This window comes from Wyeomyia smithii, chromosome 3 (assembly GCF_029784165.1).
Source record: "Wyeomyia smithii strain HCP4-BCI-WySm-NY-G18 chromosome 3, ASM2978416v1, whole genome shotgun sequence".
NCBI lineage: Eukaryota > Metazoa > Arthropoda > Insecta > Diptera > Culicidae > Wyeomyia > Wyeomyia smithii.
The window spans coordinates 37,334,030-37,353,955 of record NC_073696.1 but is presented as its reverse complement, the minus strand read 5'-3'; the positions used below and the strand labels follow the sequence as shown (position 1 = coordinate 37,353,955).

General features: G+C 39.8%; 1 protein-coding gene across 9 annotated transcripts in view; it reads left to right on the top strand.

Moving 5' to 3' along the window:
* The window catches only part of LOC129730509 (adenylate cyclase type 3), a 74,191-nt gene extending 54,800 nt beyond the window's left edge, over window positions 1–19,391 (top strand). For all 9 annotated transcript variants that reach the window (XM_055689898.1, XM_055689897.1, XM_055689896.1 and 6 more), the window contains 10 exons: window positions 459–563; window positions 624–898; window positions 1,192–1,279; window positions 2,018–2,134; window positions 2,321–2,516; window positions 16,128–16,200; window positions 16,385–16,457; window positions 16,542–16,850; window positions 16,906–17,253; window positions 17,310–19,391. In XM_055689898.1, coding sequence (XP_055545873.1) covers window positions 459–563; window positions 624–898; window positions 1,192–1,279; window positions 2,018–2,134; window positions 2,321–2,516; window positions 16,128–16,200; window positions 16,385–16,457; window positions 16,542–16,850; window positions 16,906–17,253; window positions 17,310–17,867 — 2,142 coding nt within the window. In that variant the 3' untranslated portion in view covers window positions 17,868–19,391. The remainder of the gene's footprint in view (window positions 1–458; window positions 564–623; window positions 899–1,191; window positions 1,280–2,017; window positions 2,135–2,320; window positions 2,517–16,127; window positions 16,201–16,384; window positions 16,458–16,541; window positions 16,851–16,905; window positions 17,254–17,309) is intronic.
* The last annotated feature ends 535 nt before the right edge of the window (window positions 19,392–19,926 follow it).

The window sequence follows — 19,926 nt, the reverse complement described above, 5'->3', positions numbered from 1 at the left end:
AGATATACGGGCATATTCTGGTTTCTTTTCGATTTCAAATGAAATATAATTTGTGCTTAAATCGTTAGGAAATCAGATCTCGTTATTCGTATTTTGTAGGGGCAATCTTACCCACATAATGCTAGTCAAGAAGTGACTTTCATAACCCTGCCCGGCAGGGGTAAAGAATAACTTTATTGATTTATGCGCTTTGATTCCCAAACACGACTTTTGTTGAATAAACACTTCTCCTGAGGGTTTAAATGACACCAGCCCATTGTTCCCTGGAGCAGCAGCATGAAGCCTTACATAAATAGTGTTCTGTTAAGAGACGACACTGTCGAGTGTCAACGACGCGACATTGTTCTGTGGTGCGGCTGCTGCTGTGTGTGTGCTTTAAGGATTTATATTTTGTAAGCTTCACGTCTCGCCCATATATATTTATTGCTTCGCTTCCGTTTTTTGTGCCTTGTTTGCAGTTTTGTCCCGCTGAACACCGGATGAATGGTTCGGCCGATCCGAAAGATGTAGTAATTGAAGCGGATGGGCCTTCGGAAGTATTCCGTGATGAGGAAGAATCGAAGGTAATGTACATGTAGAGACAAAACCATTACGAAACTGTCATTTTCGTTTATAAAACCTAGACTCCAGCCAGTGCCGAATCCAATGCTACATTGGACGAAAAATCAGCGCAAGATAGTGCCACCGAAGATTATAAAGTACGCCTACGCAAGGAACTAGTTAGCCGCGATGGTCACCAGGAAATCTACAAGGACATCAACTGGCTACTGCGGTTTAAAAACGATGAAATCGAGATGTCCTACGTCTCGTACCGTCAACCACACAGTTCCATCCCTCTGCTGGCAACGCTCGTTGTTCAGCTTGTCGGAATCCTGTTTTCCATTTTGGTTCTTCCACGGTAAGTCCCGTTCTGGCTGTTGGCACACTCATATTAAACTCGCATTCGATTTTGATTTCAACTATAATATCATTAAAAATAATTTGTTTTATGGTGTCTATTCTACGCTTTAGAAACTTTCATGTTCCTTAGAATTATTATTACGGACATTCATTCTGCAAGTTTTCCAATTGTTGATGATAGTGCTGTTATTAGCTGGAGCATTGGAAGAACGCATTACCCGCTCCACCCTCCTGCACTGCACTGCTGCAACAGTCCGCATGACATTTTCCGTTTTTCTGTGTTTCTTCCAGGACGTCGGTCCACTTCGAAATTGTTATACCGCCACTAGTGATCATTGCGATTCTAGTCTTCATATCGGTGGCGGAAAGTTTTCCCGGGGTAAGTTCTCGTGAATTAAAAAACTACGGTTTTCTTTGTGCTAATTATGGTTTCATTATGGGAACAAAGTCATTTTGCCCTACTCGAATAATATTTCTGGAACTAAATTTGCACGGTAACTAAGCAAGGTTACGTTTCCCAAATTAAAAAAAAATAAAAACACTTTGTGAATTAGAAAAAACGGCGAAAAAATAATTAGCATTGTTTTTATTTACTCCCTCATTTTATGGAATTGATTTGATTCATTTTCTAAAAAAGCACTTTGATCCCACGAATTCAATCTGTCGCTCGAAATTTTTTCTCAGATTAAAACCCAAATGAATTCTACTGCGATATTAGGATTTGTTACGAATATTAAACAGAGAGGAAGCTCCAACAATTTTCCTAGAAGACAACATCCAGCAAAAGCTGATTAAACGAGCGCCCACTCAGAGACTATCGTTTAGATGGATGTTGAATTAAAGTGCATTAAAGAATTAAACATCATCCTCTTTTATATTTTCTTTGCGCGTGACACCATTTTGCTAACGATATTCAAAACTATTGCACATGGCGAAGCTCCTCCTACACCACGGACGGGTGTGAGTTTTTGCTGTGGTTCCAATTGCCGAACGGAAAGTTAGAAACATACTATCCTTGAACCTGGAATACTACTGCGGTGCAGCCAATGCACGCCGTGCTCGCACGTACACGATACTCTCCAACTGTTGCTGATTCGCTTCCTATTGACAATTTCAGATTCTGCCAGCGTTCGTCACGTTGAACAGTAAACGTTTCAACGACTGTGTCGGCCTACGCAAATCAACGGCAATCATAATCGTGCTTCTCATAGGAATATCAAATGCTAGCGACATGGTAAGTTTATTTAGTCACTCTAACGATGCTCAGATCGCCTGACCGGAAATGCAATTTTTCTGTAACCTTCTTGATTCCTCAGCGTCTTGAGCGAAATGTCATGAAAGTGTGAAGAAATCAAATGTTTGCAGGAATTATTACTAATTTCACAATTTTTCCACCAACCAATCGTTGCCAATTTTTCAGCTCGCAGCCTCCGGTAGAACCCCAATGAATCTGAACGTCACCAACGTGTCGTTTCTGTCCACGGAAATGCACCCGTCATTCATTTGTCTGTACCCGTCGTATTTTAGCAATTTTGCTGTCCTCATTTTGATGGCCATTTCCATCATCACGCAGCTGTCGCATCTCATCAAAATAACGCTGATGCTTATTGTTACAGGTAAGTAGTGTAATCTTCTGCTAACATGAGTACTAACTGAGTTAGTGTAAATCTAATTTGAAGTGGATGAGAGATATTTACTGTTTAGTTTCTTCTATAAAAAAGTTTAGCTTGATTTGCTTCGTGAGTTAGGATTCGAATGAAAATTGCAGAACAAACCAATATAGAGGAATAAAATCCGAAATTTATTCTTCGACTAAGGAAATGTTATGTAGACAAAATTACCAAAATTCAGCATAGTATATTGTGGGATCTGACTGATTTTCATGAGTTCATTCTATACGTCAAGCCATAAAATATTTCTTCGACTAAATACAGTAAATATTTTTTTTGCTTCATTTGTCGACTCTTGAGCTATATGCTTATTTTATACCTTACATTTCTCTGTTATTGGTATGAGGTTTTGTGGAAATTGATTCAAATTTGAAACATAAACAATAATAATAGTACAAGACGCACGGAACTTTTTCACAGATATCTGGACACAGACGTTGTTTTTTAAAAGGGCGTATTTGTTTTGAGAAATTTTAAAAAATATTGATCGCCACTAAAGTGTTGTCTATGGACAAATTATACAAATTGGATTTATAGATTTTAGAAAAATAAAATACTTGAAATAACTATTTTTTTACAATAGTGAGCAAACATTTGAAACTAAATTCTAAAGCAACCTTGAATATGATTCAGAAACTTTTGTATCTTCGTCCCAAGATGGAAAAAAATAGATTTAAATTTCTCAAAAGACTGATGTAGTTTAAATCTGAAATGCTCTTAGTAAACTCGTTCCTAAATGCAGCCAATTCCAAGATATTTTCTTAAAAACATTTCAAACGATTTCATAACATTGTAAGTCGAAAGCGGTTTAAAGTTTTGAGTGTAATAATATCAATTTACACGAATAACAATTGAAAAAATAATCGAAAGATCCTCATTTTAAATTCAATTAAAACAAATTAATTTTAGAAGTAGCGTGGACTGTATTAGGCGCAACTTTAATAGCGAAATCTTTCTCTGCTCAATATCCCAGCTGCCGGTTCTCTAAATCTGGATTTATTTAATATAAACATGCACTGTATAAATTGGTTACCTTGTGTATTCGTCATATTTTTACAACCTTCTAATAACAGGGTTCGTCGGTGAGTTACGCATATTTAATTTCAACAGGACCAGTATTAAAATGTTCGATTAAGGTACAAAAACAGCGCGTTGGATTGGCTCTTGGTGATAAATTTTCAACATTGTTATGTATAGCTAGAAAAAAAAAACACTCAAAAAAAAGTTCAGAGTGAAAATGTACGACATGCCAAAAAATACCGTAGGGCGTGATATCAAATGGAATAAGGGTGTTTATTACGGGAGTCACTTGACTGTGGAATCAGAGTGGAGTGAATACAGCCCAGAACTCACGTAAGTGAGAAAAATGTCGCGAAGTGACATCTGCCGTGGAATCTGGATAATTATGAGTGTCATATCACTGAAGTGAAAACAGAAAAAGCGACGGTTCACGTGGAATTATTTCATGACCATTTGGAACGGTGAAATGATTCCACGAAGATGGGGAAGGTTTAAACATCGATTGATTTGTGATCTAATGATAAATATTGGATTTATTTTTTAGTAACGAAACGAATCAGAATTGGATCCGTGTCTCGAAGCAGTCAAAGTTTCAACTTTTTGACCGATGAAAAAAATGCTTCGTAGTACAATTTTCGATACCGAAAAAAATTTTTTTTAATGCCAAAGGTCTTAGAAATGTAAAAAAAGTCAAGATCTGGTGTTATCTGAAAAAACAAACGGAAAAAATTCTACTTTCTGGGACATAGAAATTTTTGAGCTGGGAAACATTCTCATTTCACTTGTCCTATTCTCAATATCACTTCACTTTCAATCTCACTTCACGAAAGTAATTTTTGTCACCTCACTTGAGGTGGAATCGGGAACAGGTCTCAAAAAGTGAAGTGAGCGTGAGAGTGAAATTTATTTCACCGTGAAGTGACTCCGGTAATAAGCACCAAGGAAACATTGAGGACGATTCGGAAGCCTCAAGCCAATCATCAGAATGGAACTGTTTACCAGAAACTGTGTGGTAAGATTTTCAAGACCATCAAGAGGAATCCCAATCTGTCGGACCGTGATTTTGCCAGAATATTCGGTGCTGCCCATGAGCAGAATTCGACTCCGTATCGAGCTAGCAAACAGCCAAACCGGACCATAAAACAAAATAGTAAGGCCAAAATCCTGAAACCTATTTCAAGGTTTTCTTCGGGCAAATCCCAGGTCAAAAATTTTACGTGGCAACCACTCGAGGGTCATTCGTTGTTTTGCTTCCGTCTCGATTAGACGCAAATTGTTCATCTCCGTTTGAGTTCGCAAAATAACAATACACGAGTTATCGTACGGGTGTTTTTTTTTGTCGATTAGTTCTTGTGCTGTGCGATAACAATAGCCTGCAGTTTATCGGCAGAAACATCTTCTGCACACTGGTAGGGGCAGGCTACCCCGCCAGTGATCTGATACGCAGCTGATATATCAGCAAGAATAATTCTCCCGCACCGCTGTTACCCCGCTAGCAGCACGGACCATCATACGATCGAGCGAGTGGAAGTCAACTACAAGTGGCATATACAAGGTCGCGTGTAGGATACGGCCACTGTGTCACAACACGAAGCTGGATCGTCATTGTTTGTTCTGCGGAGACGCTCGATTAATCTTACTATCAGCCGTGAGGTCGTGACTTAGACGTTCGGTGAAGTATTCACTTTAGAATTTTTATCATTATTATTAATATTATTATTATTATTATTGTTATGATTATGATTATTATTATTATTATTATCATTATTATTATTATTATTATTATTATTGTTATTATTATTATTATTATTATTATTATTATTATTATTATTATTATTATTATTATTACTATTGTTATTAGTATTAGTATTACTGCCTTTTTTTATTTTGATCCATTGTAGTTTGAAAAATTGTTTTTAAAATTTAATATCAACTACTTGACCCCCTTTCCCCCCACATTCGAATATTTATCGTTTGTGTGCGGTAACGCTCCCGCAAAATCGACGGCATGCAGGTGCAACTATTCCTGGATGTGGAAACAAATGGGGAAGAGATTGAGATCTCCCCCATCAATTCCCCTCTGCCTTCCCCGCTACCTAGCCCCGTACCAAGGGTACCGGCAACATGGGTGAAAGCTTACCCAGATGCTTCGAAAGGTCCGTTCGTAGTTTACTTCAGGCCCATAAAGAAGCCTCTAAATATTATTCAAATCGGCAAGGACCTGGCAAAACAGTTTTCGGACGTAACCGAAATTACAAAGGTTAGACCGAACAAACTGCGAGTTGTTGTGAGTAGCTTGAAGCAAGCAAACGCAATTGCTAGCTACGAGCTCTTCACGAGAGAGTACCGCGTGTACATCCCTGCCAAGGACGTGGAGATCGACGGTGTGGTTACCGAAGGAAGCCTCACGGTCGATGACATTTTGCGTCACGGGGTTGGCTGCTTCAAGAACCCCCTGATTCAAGATGTAAAGATACTGGATGTCAAGCAATTGCATTCAGTATCCATCGAAGAAGGGAAGAAGAAATTCCTCCCTTCGGATTCCTTCCGTGTAACATTCGCCGGATCCGCACTGCCGAACTACATCTCTTTGGACAGGGTTCGTCTGCCTGTACGCCTGTTCGTACCGCGGGTCATGCATTGCCAAAACTGCAAGCAGTTAGGTCATACAGCCACCTACTGCTGCAACAAGGCACGCTGCAGCAAATGCGGAGGCAATCATGCTGAGACCGCTTGCAGTGAGAATACTGAAAAGTGTCTTTACTGCGAGGGAACTCGGCATGACCTTTCGGCGTGTCCCGCGTACAAACAGCGCGAGGAAAAAATCAAGCGTTCCCTCAAGGAACGATCAAAGCGCTCTTTTGCAGAAATGCTTAAGAGGGCTGAGCCACCCTCGACAGAAAACATCTTTTCCTTTCTGCCAACCGATGAGGATACATCTGACGAACCCGTTCTTATGCCATGCCAGAAGGATCTAGGAAGAGGAGATTCATCAACTCTCCTAATCTTTCTCGCAAAGGTCGCAAGATAACCCCTAGCGGAATGACCAATAAGCCAACACAAAAAGCAAGCGGTGAAGAAAAACCGAAGCAAGTACCTCCCGGATTTAATTTTAAATCAAACCAGGAGTACCCACCGCTTCCTGGGGCACCAAAAACCCCTCGTGCACCCATTTCTCGATCAGAAGATAAAAAAGAAACAGGGTTCATAAAATTTTCTGATATTGTGGACTGGATAATTTAAAACATTCAACATACCAGATCCCCTACAAAATATTCTTTTTGCCCTTCTTCCTACAGTGAAAACCTTTTTGAAGCAGCTAGCAGCAACTTGGCCCCTCATTTCAGCTATCATATCTTTCGATGACTAATACGGCGAAAGAGGTTAGGAATTTTATCACTGTATTACAGTGGAATTGCAGAAGTATCATCCCCAAATTCGATCTATTTTCTCATTTGATAAATACATACAATTGTGACGCATTTGCGCTCTGTGAAACCTTTCTCAATTCAAACGATCAACTCAATTTCCACGATTTTAACATTATTCGTCGAGATCGAGACTCACACGGTGGAGGGGTACTTTTAGGGATTAAAAAGTGCTATTCCTTCTTCAGAATCGACCTCCCCTCGATCTCGAATATTGAAGTCGTTGCCATTCAAACGAATATGAATGGAAAAGACCTGCCTTGTTTCGTTATATATCCCTCCATCCGCGCGGATTGAACAGAGGCATCTCACTGATATAGCAGAGTTGCTTCCCGCGCCTTTTTTGATATTGGGAGATTTTAATTCTAACTGTTCGCTATGGGGGTCGCTGTACGATGACAACCGATCTTCTTTAATCTGTAACTTAATCGAAGACTTCAATATGACAGTTTTGAATACTGGGGAAGCGACACGTGTACCTAATCCTCCAGCACGTGAAAGCGTGCTTGACCTATCCCTTCGCTCGACATCACTAGCGTTAGATTGCCGGTGGAAAGTAATCAACGATCCCCACGGTAGTGATCACCTTCCAATCGTTATCTCAATTGCTAATGGGTCAACTCCAACGGATCCAATCAATATTGCGTATGACCTCACAAGTAACATTGATTGGAAGTCTTATGAGACCATAATATCGCAAAGAATCGAGTTCCACGTGGAACTTCCTCCGGAGGAAGAATACGCGTTCCTTTCTCGCTTGATCATCGACGCCGCGACTCAAGCTCAGACGAAACCGATACCCGGGGTAGCGATTAGACGGCGCCCTCCCTCCAAGTGGTGTGACAAAGAGGCACTATCGATTTGCTCCGAAAGTACGATGTACTGGATAAACAGATGAAGAGCTTGATAAAAGCAAAAAAACGCGGATACTGGTGGCGGTTTGTAAACGCGTTGTCGAGGGAAACAACGATGAGCACTCTTTGGGATACCGCCAGACGCATGCGGAATCGTAACGTTTCGAATGAGTCCGAGGAGTATTCAGATCGCTGGATACTCGATTTTGCCAAAAAGGTCTGTCCGGACTCTGTCCCCGAACAGAAGACCTTTCGCGACGCGTTTTTAGTAGCTACGGAAGAGCCTCCATTTTCGATGTTGGAATTTTCAATGGCTCTCCTCTCGTGCAACAATAAAGCTCCAGGGTTGGATAGAATTAAATTCAACTTGTTGAAGAATCTACCCGACTCTGCAAAAAGACGCTTGTTGAACTTGTTCAACAAGTTCCTTGAGCTATACATTGTTCCGCACGACTGGAGGGAGGTAAAAGTCATTGCTATTCAAAAACCCGGAAAACCCGCCTCTGATCACAATTCTTATAGGCCAATTGCTATGCTCTCTTGCCTCCGGAAATTAGTGGAGAAAATGATTCTCTTACGGTTAGACAAATGGGTCGAAACAAATGGTTTACTTTCAAATACTCAATTTGGCTTCCGCCGGGGCGAAGGAACGAACGATTGCCTAGCGTTGCTTTCTACCGAAACTCAACTCGCCTTTGCTCGAAAAGAGCAAATGGCTTCTGCATTCTTGGATATTAAGGGGGCTTTTGACTCTGTCTCTGTAGAAGTTTTAACCGAGAAACTTCATTCGCAGGGACTTTCACCAAACTTGAATAATTTTTTGCTCAATTTGTTGTCAGAAAAGCATATGTATTTCTCACATGGTGATTCGACAACTTCCCGAATTAGTTACATAGGTCTTCCCCAGGGCTCATGTTTAAGCCCTCTCTTATATAATTTTTACGTCAATGACATCGATAAATGTCTTGCAAATTCATGCACGCTACGGCAACCTTCAGACGATACCGTTGTATCCATTACTGGAAGCGAGGCTAACGATCTGCAATGACCATTGCAAGATACCTTAGACAATTTGTCTGAATGGGCTCTTAAGCTGGGTATCGAATTCTCTCCGGAGAAAACTGAGCTGGTCGTTTTTTCTAGGAAGTATAACCCAGCTCAGCTGCAGCTCCCACTAACGGGTTAAACAATCACTCAGGTTTTAGCCGCTAAATATCTCGGGGTCTGGTTAGACTCTAAATGCACCTGGGCTTGTCATATTAGGTATCTGACACAAAAATGCCAACAGACGATTAATTTTCTTCGTACGATTACCGGAACTTGGTGGGGTGCTCACCCAGGAGACTTTCTAAGGTTATACCAAACAACGATATTGTTAGTTCTTGAGTACGACTGTTTCTGCTTTCGCTCCGCCGCGAACACGCACATCATAAAATTAGAGAGAATACAATATCGTTGTTTGCGTATTGCCTTGGGTTGCATGCAGTCGACCCATACGATGAGTCTTGAAGTGCTAGCGGGTATTCTTCCGCTGAAACCTCGCTTTTGGAATCTCTCTTATCGGTTGCTAATTCGATGCACAGTTATGAACCCATTAGTAATTGAAAATTTCGAGAGGTTGGTCGACCTTCAATCTCAATCCAGATTTATGACTTTATATTTTGACTATATGGCTCAAGATATTAATCCTTCTCCATACGATTCCTCCAATGTCGCACTTTTAGATACTTCTAATAATGCTATATTCTTCAACACCACCATGAAACAAGACATTTCTGGTATCCCGGATCAATTGCAACCCCAAGAGATCCCTAAGATTTTTTTCCAATAAGTTTAAACATGTTAGTTATGATAAAAGGTTTTACACTGACGGATCTAATCTAGATGAGTCCACTGGCTTCGGTGTTTTTCACGAAAACTTTGCCGCCTCCTACAAACTCGATGCTCCTGCTTCCGTGTACGTCGCAGAACTTGCTGCTTTTCAGTACTCCCTTGGGATCATCGAAACCCTACCCATAGACCACTACTTCATCTTCACAGACAGTCTCAGTGCCATTGAGGCTCTGCGATCGATGAAGACTGTGAAGCACAACCCGTATTTCCTGGGGAAAATACGGCGGTTTTTAAGTGCTTTAACAGATAAAAATTACCGGGTTACCTTAGCGTGGGTCCCTTCTCATTGTTCCATTCCGGACAATTAAAAGGCTGACGCTTTAGCTAAGGTGGGTGCTATTGATGGCGATATTTACGTAAGACCAATTGCTTATGATGAATTTTATAGCATTTTGCGTCAGAGAACACTCAACAGTTGGCAATCATCATGGAACTCAGATGAACTGGGACGGTGGCTACATTCCATTTTTCCTAAGGTATCGACGAAAGCATGGTTCAAGGGGTTGGATGTAGGTCGGGACTTCATTCGCGTGATGTCCAGACTTATGTCCAATCACTATACGTTAAACACGCATCTCTTTCGTATAGGGCTTGTAGACAGTAATCACTGCGTTTGTGGCGATGGCTACCATGACATCGAGCATGTTGTTCAGTCGTGTACCGAATACTGTGGTGTTAGGTCTGAGCTTATAGATTCCCTTCGGGCCCGAGGAAAACAACCGAACGTACCCGTTAGAGACATTCTGGGAAGCGGTGATCTCCAGTACATGACACAGCTATACGGGTTTATAAAAAATGCTGGCATTAAAATTTGATTTTTTTTATCTATTTGCTAGAATACAATTTCTGTCACAAACTGAAAGAGAATGATACACCCGGCTGGAGACACTAAAACGAAGACTCGGCATCTCTATGTTTACGCAGACACCTCAGACCAAAACTGCTCAAATAGAATATGAATACATTCTGTAATATAAAATAGTTAAAAACAAAATTGTAACACCCCTCCTCTCACCTCAAATCCCCACTAGCTCGTAGTCGGCCGCGAGATATAAAAGATGTGCTTCCCTCTTTTCCCTGCTAATTTAGAATTTTAAAAAATGTACTTGGCTTAGTTAAACATAAAGACACGGCACGATATCAAATAAACTATTTTAAAACTAAAAACCACTCGAGGGGATGTTCCAGCCAAATAAAAATACGGTCAACACCACGTGCTATAAGGCCGATGTTCTGTAGAAGGTACGGCAGTTCGAGACCTCTTCGGGAAGGATCATTACGTCTTTTAATAGGATGGTGCACCGGTCCACACGGCGAATATCGTCCAAGCGTGGTGTCGGGAGAATTTGATCGATTTCTTCGATAAGTCTTAGTGGCCTCACAGCTTTCCGGTCTTTAATCCCTTGGACTTCATGTATGGTTCTACATGCTGACCAAGCAGAACGAACGTAAAGTGAGCACTATGGACCAATTTAAAAGCTTAATTCTAAGAGCTGGGACGACATCTCCATGCACCAGGTGCGTGCCGCGCGCGATTTTTTTTCAAAAACGTTTCAAGCTAGTCATACAGCACAAAGGGGATGTGCTCCCAGTTAATTTGTCGTAAAGGATCTCAATAAACACTGCTTCAATTAAAATTTATTCAGGATAGAATATCCTGTATTTTTAATTTTTAACACATTTTCAAAGTATATTCGAACTTATTGAACACCCTGTAATAACGGCGATTGATTTATCATCTGAGCCGTTCCATAAAAAATGTCTCAGTTGTAATATTTTTTTTTTCATTTTAATATTTTATTTGACTGATACTTTGCATAGACTTTCCTGCTGGCAAAAATGCCATTTTGCGCTAATTTTTTGAAACATGACTCGTTTTTAAAAAACATGTTTTTTTTAAATTATAACGTTTTTCTCATTTCTCTATGATTGGACATTTCTCAATGTTTGGGTAGTCTTCTGTAAATGTTTGTAGAATGAACTTTTTAAGATAATTGTTGTTAATTTTTCTTTTAACTGTTTTTCAAAAAAACAGAAACATGTTTTGTTTCGGAAAGACACAATTATTACTTACAACTTTGCCGAAGACGTCACACCGATCAAACAAGCCGTTTTGGCTCTATAAAAATTTGTAACCATCAATACCCGCCCAACATAACATTTTTAATAGCTTCTCAAAACTAAGTTGTGCTTCAAAAAATCAAACCAATTGCACAAAATGGCATCTTTTACCCATAGAAACGTCTATGCAAAGCTTCGGCCGAGCAAAAGAGGGGCGATTAAATTAGTTGCCCGTTGTTTTGTTTTTTATCGATCGATAACGGTGTCGACTACGTCCTAATGGTAAGAAAGGAGGTTGTGAAGAAAAAGATGCATCTCCTCGAATGCGATGGAAAGGAAGGTATTGTGTCACCGTGGCAAGTGACAATTTTGGATTTTTTTTCTCCTGCAGTCGAAAAAGGGGGATGAACTTAAAGAAAAAACTATTTATTTTTCATGGAGATACATTCATTATTACCGAGAAAAAATTGACCATTTGAGATAGGGGTACATTGCCGGCCTTCCGACGAAGCATTCCCATGATGCCGAAACAAGAGCGTTGTATGACCTTCACGTCGAATTTTAAATGAAATGAAATCAAAATTTTGTTTGAACATTCTTTTTGGTATACTTCTCGATTGATAGCCAAACCACAAGGCTTGAACCATGATTTTGACAAAAAGGTCTTTTTCTGTTCACTATTCTGGTAAAACAAAAATACTGGCATAAAGAGGAGAGAGAGCTTATACATACTCGCATTTCTTTCTGAGAGTGTTTGTTGTGGAGTAGAGCTTCAACAAATGCCAGATTTTTAGTTGCCACCCGTTATGCGAGCGACGCGTTTAAATGTTTTTCATCATTAATCCCGAATACTATCGAGAAAGCGAGCGCACTTCAACAGACGCGATACTTTGAAATATCGATGTTTATCGCGCTTCCATAAAAAAAACGGGCGCGTACTCTCCAGCTAAACGGTTACCGAGAGACATGAAACAAACAAAGCGACGGTCGAATTTTGCCTTGTACAGCCTTGTACAGCCAGCATCGCTGGCGGCAGTATGCCACACAACATGTACAACCGCTACCCTAGAACGTTTTACCACAGACAAACAGACGTGCTTCTTCGAAGAAAAATCCTTGTTTGAAACATAACACTTATGCTCAACCACGTGAGCTAACTGCCTACTAACAAATTTTCGTAAAATCAGTTTTTGTCTTTGCTTATAGCGACACCAATGGTATTACTGACGGTTTTTGGTCTTTGCCAATGAGTGTGCACGCTTGATCATAGCCTACTGAACAAAATATCAAAATGATGGTTATTTGTCTAAACGATGAAATCGTCATCGAGGAACACGTTTGTTTGTCTGTGGTTTTACCATGGAATCTTAGTTTTCTCATTGGTCATTCGTAAAGTTACTTTGAATGTGCCTATCTAGAACAAAATATCTTCAGCTTCGGTTCTATCACGAGCTTCACTTCTTTCGTACCATACACTAGGTCCTAGGATAAACCCGATATTTTTCCTCCAATTCCTAAAAAACTGATTTAGAAAATCCGAAAATACAGGAAATGTAAAAAAGACAGCTTGAAAAGACCGTATATATCTTCAAACATTTAGGCGCGAAATTTGTGCAAAATATTCAATTACAATTTTTTTTTACTTCCACTCGTGGTCGCAGTTTGCTTCGATTTCTCTCAAAACCCAAATTAATCTAGAGTATCATTTATCTGTTTATACAAAAAACAAGTTTTGCTTGTATGTTCCAGTAAATGTCTGAACCGATTTCCACCAAATTTGACATACGAGTGCTTAAGGGGTGGTTACCCCTAAAGAAAAAGGGTATCAACAGTCAAGATTTTCCTAGAGACCGAAATGTGATGTTCGATGCCATTTTTAAACCAAGATGGCGACTTCCGATTTCTGAAAAGTTGTATAAAGCTGTAGAAAACGCTCACAACAAAATAATCCGACCATAACACGGCGTCTTCGCCATTATAGTATTTCTTGATGAACGACGCAACTTCCGGCAGGCGGTCAAGAAGCGAGGCTTTGACATCCTCATCTCGCTGATTGCGAGCCCCCGCAGCACTTTTAGGAACTTAGTGTGTGTGAAATGAACTTCTCCTCGGAGTTCACTTCCTTCGTGGGGGAAGTGAGATACAAAGTGGGGAGCTCCGTAGCCGCAAGGTTACAGAGTCCGCTTTGGTAAGCGGGTGGTCGTGGGTTCGAATCTTATAGAATCAGGCCATTTGGTTGTCAAAGGACTTTATGCATGGGTTTATTCTAAGGCTCCCCACCACGTACCCTTCCTTCAATCTGGATTCTACAGTACCCCTGTTGACTCTCCTCTTAACAAAAATAAGTCTCTATTATAATAAAACTGGTGTGAGTAACATATGAAAGTTCTTTCCTGAGAATTGTAACTAGGCGATATTGCTAGGATCGATAGAGGCTCGGTATAGTTGAGCAGTAAGCTTGAAACGGAAAGGTAATTACACACAAGCACTGATATGAATGATAAGCGTATCACTTACTTCAATAGTGTTATTGCTAATAATATGAAGTGCGGAGTACAGAAAACACAGGGGCAATATCACAAGATCTAAGCTCTAGTCGCAGTGATCCCACACAGAAAAAAAGATACAAAGTGCCCTGCCAGTCGTTGCCATCCAGATTGAGATAGGTCTTGACGTCCATCACCACCGCCACGTTGCGATTTGCTGGGAAAATCCACTTGACAATCTTATTCAGCCTCGCTGTTGCGTCATTGCCTGCAGCTTAGAGACTAGTGCACGGGGCTGCCGCTGTATGTCCATGTTCGCCAGGTTCTTTTTTATTGTTTGGCCGGTTGCACCGACCTCCCGGCCAAGCGCATGCAGCGCCACCTGTTCCTCGGTCTTCCCCCTTATTATCCAATAGAGCTTCTTGTCTCTCAGGATCGTCGGCAGTCCGGAAAGGCTTCCTCTTGACGCTGTGATTGCTGTCCAATAGTGCTAAGATGTTGTCGATGCTGGAACGGGTGTATCAGGCATCCGTAAGCTGACCAACTCTTGAATGATAAAAATCCGGACCATTTCGTCAATACTCAACCTTATTGGATAGTCAGTTGAAAAAACCCAAACTTTTGTCAAACGTTATATTTTTTAGTTAAAGTTTGATGAAAACAGAATAAAAATAAGAGATTAAAACCAGTTTCTAAAATGTAATCGGTTTTTCATCTTACCGGAATGTATACTTTTCTTGCGATGCAATTTTCTTTAATTGGGTTGGGTCTTTGATGCTTACTGGTAAGAATGTGTTTTTTGATAGCTGACTTTCCATCCGAGGCTATGTTGGTTCGCGCACTACAAATTGTACACTCGATATCACAATTTGTGCTTCCTTTTTTCAGGAAAAAAATTCTTTCTTCAGGTGGTCGTTAAATGAACATTTTCTTCGGGCTCTGCCCATTTTACATAAAAATTGCAATTTCCTAAACGCCTCAGGAACAAAAACGTTTTTTTTCTTCTTCTGAAAACGCAAGTGGTGACTCAGAACTAAACCTGCTGACTTTTGCTTTTCGGGCGCAAAAAAAGGCAAATATTTTTGACAATCCTTGCATCTTTTTTTGGTGTTTGTAAACTGAACGAATGTCAACATTAAACTTGAAAAGAACCCATTGAAACTGCAGCATTTTAACGAAAGATCGAATCTATTCCGTAAAATCGGTGTACGGTGTCGCTGGAAAGCTGTGAAAAGCAGATGAAAACATTTAAATAGTCCCCAATACTATTATTCCCAGTGCCTTGAAACTGATAATTGGTATTCGATGTCAATTTGAAGCCCAAGATGGTAATTTCAAGTTTGCGGAAGCTAAAACCCTCGAAATTATAGAGCCAGCAGTGATTTAGAATAAAAATTTACAAACTCAATCAATCGGTTCTTAGTAACTGAACGACAAGAGCTGGTATTGGCTCCCGAGTTAGATCGGAAACTAAGCTAGTAAGCTATATCCTACATGTTGTTCTCGGATATCAGTATGTCATTGAGTGTTTTAGTAACTGTACGACCATACAACCGGTGCTTTGATAGCAAATAAATTTGCTATTGTTTTTCCAATTCCGGATAGTGGAGATCAAACTTTTTAGATGCGAAATTTTATATCGAGGCTACGAACAGTAACGGTTAACCATCCTGCTAGAGCTATCAAACTTTGGTGTGCTTTTTTTGTATCCTTCACAGTTCCAATAAATTGAAATAAAAAACACTTGTTTATGAACAAATTGTGTGTATGCACGACCACAACTTCTAATGACTACTCTCCGTTTCCTGGACGCAGCCACTCATTGCTACATCAACATATTCCAACTAGATGAAGCATTCCGGAACGAGGATTTCGAAATAATAAATGTGTAAAAAAATTATACTTTAACCCAAGGTGAAAAAGTTCAGCCTGTGATTCGTTCCGGGTAAATCCTGCTACAAACAGCAGTGCCCGTTTCATACCCGTTAACTACTGGCTGTATTTTGACACTTTAATTTGCTCGTGATATTTTTTGCTTCCGGTTTCCTTTCAAAACATTTCTCTGTTTGTAGGTTCCCACTGCGCTACACACTTTCTGCCCTGCTGGTCGCGGTAACGATTGCCCTGTCCCTGTTGGCTCGGCATGTAAGTGTTGATCGGAATACACACACACACACTAAGAGTGAAGGGGTTAATCGTTGTGATAATTATTGTCATTATATCATTCAGATCGACAAGGTCGACCGGGTAATCTTTATGTGGAAGACGGAAGTCAGCGACCAGAAGGAACGGGCCAGTGACATGCGACGGCGAAACGAAGCCTTGGTGTACAATGTGCTTCCGATACATGTGGCCGAACACTTCATGGGCAATCGCAAGCGGTCCCATGACGATCTGTATTCCCAGAGCTACGCCGAGGTGGGAGTTTTGTTTGCCAGCATGCCAAACTTTTCAGACTTTTACTCAGAGGAAACAGTCAACAATCAAGGGCTTGAGTGTTTGCGCTTTTTGAATGAAGTGATATCGGATTTCGATGCGGTTAGTAGATTGCTTTATGTTCATGCTAATTGACTAATTGGTACCAACTTTACAGCTTTTAGAGTTACCCCAGTTTCAAGATGTCATCAAAATTAAGACAATCGGATCAACTTACATGGCAGCTAGTGGACTGAATCCATCGCGAATTGTGAAACCGGAAGATTCCATCTCAGTGCGCTGGGCACATTTGGCGTTGCTGGTTGAGTTCGCGTTAGAACTGAAGAAAGCCCTGCAGGGCATCAACGAACAATCATTCAATCATTTTGTACTGAAAATGGGTGTCAATCATGGGCCAATTACAGCTGGCGTTATCGGTGCTCGGAAACCTCACTACGACATTTGGGGTAATACGGTTAACGTGGCATCACGAATGGAAAGTACCGGAAAAGCAGGAGCGATTCAGGTTAGTTGTTTTAACTTAAGCCTTTACCTAAAACATACATTCAATATATTCTAAAGGTAACGGAAGAAACGTGTCAGATCCTGCAAACCTTCGGGTACACGTTCGAGCAGCGTGGCCTGGTCGCGGTGAAAGGTAAAGGCCAATTGATGACATACTACCTGCAGGGTAAAATGCTGAAGAACGCATCCCCGATTCTTCCGGTAACCACGATGGAAACCGTACAGGAAGTTGAGGAACCGAAGGAATCTCCACAAGCACTTCCATTTGAATCTCCTGCTCACCACATCAATTCCGTTTCCTCTAGCACAACCAGTCCAAATAGTGTGCGCCTAAATCAGGAATACGTGGAGATGAAAGTGAGCAGTACATCGAATATGTTAATCGTTAACGAACATAACCACCAGCATTTGCAACAACAACAACAACAGACTACAAGTGGAAGTACAACTGCAACTAGTGTTGTATCGAAGAGTGGAGGAGAATCCAACCCGTTGGTTAACGGTGAAACAGAAGACATGGACGTGCGAACGCCACTTCTAGATGATAAGAATAGCACAAATGCCAATCACTTTAGCGAGAGCGAGAAGGATGCGCTACTAGAGAATAGCAATTAGGTGGCGTGCAGTACATAATATGTAATTGGAACATGTTCAGGATGAAAGGACGTGAGCGCTTCTCGTCGGGCACTGGGTTGCGGATTGTTCCAAAGATATATTGTTGTTTTCAACGTTGCAGCAATACTCGATGTTAACAGATAGCAAACCATTGCAATATCATTCGTTTCCATAACTCCAGAAAAAAGTCAAGAGGGGGAAAGAAACTTCACAAAACATTGCACTCACTTTCCGTTAAGTAGTAGTAATTAGTTTTGTAGGATGCGTCATTTTTAGACTAAATATGATATGTTACAATTGTTGACTTTTAGTAAATAGAGCCGGATCACTTCTCAACCATTCATGATCTATTTTAAACAATTTTTCAATGTACACCAATTTTGTTATACTCGTATCATTCTTTGACTGTGATAAGCTTCAACGTGGTATATTTTAACGATATTGACAACCAACCCAGTACCCAAGAAAATGGCAATTTTTACTCAACAGCCGCTTCTTATCTATAGTGTATGTAGGAAAACAAAGAATAAGCTAAAAGATTATATGTGCTGATGCAGGATGTGATTAAAATAGAGTAAAAAGACAACTGTAAGAGATAGACACCCACAATGAAGAATCATATGATAGGTATAGCAGGTTTTACGAGAGAGTGATTGCGACGAACGAACAAAAGGTTTTTTCGATGAGTTTGGACTGTTGTTTAATTGTTTAGATCTGTTACTTCTTGGTCTCAATCTGTCGCTTCTGGAAACAGATGAGGAAATAAAACACTAAAGACTGCCGTAAGTTATATCTCATACAACCAAACCAAATAGGCTATTTGTTTCACTTATTGAATGGATCGCTTTTTTTCATCGATCTATGTCCATTATGTTCGTGTTTTACTGCAATAAAAAAGGTATGCACAAGTAAATGCACAGCGAAAATATGTCACAATATTTTAATGAAAACATTCCACCGAATAGCAAATCACCTATACAAATATTCAAGGTATTCCTCCCAGCATTGGAAGATAGCGTAGATTTATATGTGAAAATGAAGAAAAAGAGTTGGTACAGAAAAAAAACTAAATACACCAAAAATTTCGACACAAGTTACTTGGAAATATAAAAGTTTGGTTGAATTTGACATATCGATAAACACAACAACATAAAAGTAGTATACAAAAAATCTCGAACGATTTTCAACTATTCATGTTCAGCAACCCTTGTTATCGTTTGTTTTTCTTGTTTTCAATATTTTACTCTTGTTTAAGTATTACAACTATCAAATAATAGATAACATAAGAATTATTTATCAAAGCCCATTAAACGCAATGATTTGGATTCGTTTATTGCTGCTGAGATCAACACTAATAAGAAACACGAAATAAAGTTAGCATCAATCTGTGGTGAACTATAGCTACATATAGCATCAAGTTAGTGGTAAGGAAAACCTATAACAGAAAACTGAGACATGTATAGAATAAAGACAAACTATGTGAATCAAGATAATCCCTCTATTCAAAATGAGACTATCCTGCTAGCTCCTGGTATATCACACATTTACGCCGATGTATCGTCCTGAAATTGTTGCGGACTTGTTTAGCTGTAACTGTAATTTCATATTTAAATACTCTTCCCATAAAAAATGTCACAATTTTAATTTTTTTATTGTCACTTTTGATTCGGGTGCACAGATGTTCATATAGGTCTTATAACATTTGTGAAATGTTTCAGTCAGATAAAAATGATCAATTAAAATTGTTGCCCTATTTTTTATGAAATTGCACAAAAGGTAAATGAAATTTTAATCGATTCTCAATTAGTAATTCAACAGTGTTGCAGTCAGTTTCTCATTGACTGCGTTGAAACATTTTGAAAAAGCTTTTGAATACTGCTTGTTGAACCAGATAAACCATGGGATGAAATTTATTAGCTTACCACCTTACTGCATCATTGATCCAAGGTTAGTGGTTGTAAAAAAGTTTTGAAGTGTTGCTGGAAAATAAATGTATTTTAAAATGAACAAAATCTTTTTGGTAACACTATATTATAAAATTTCCCGCGCGTGGCTCTGC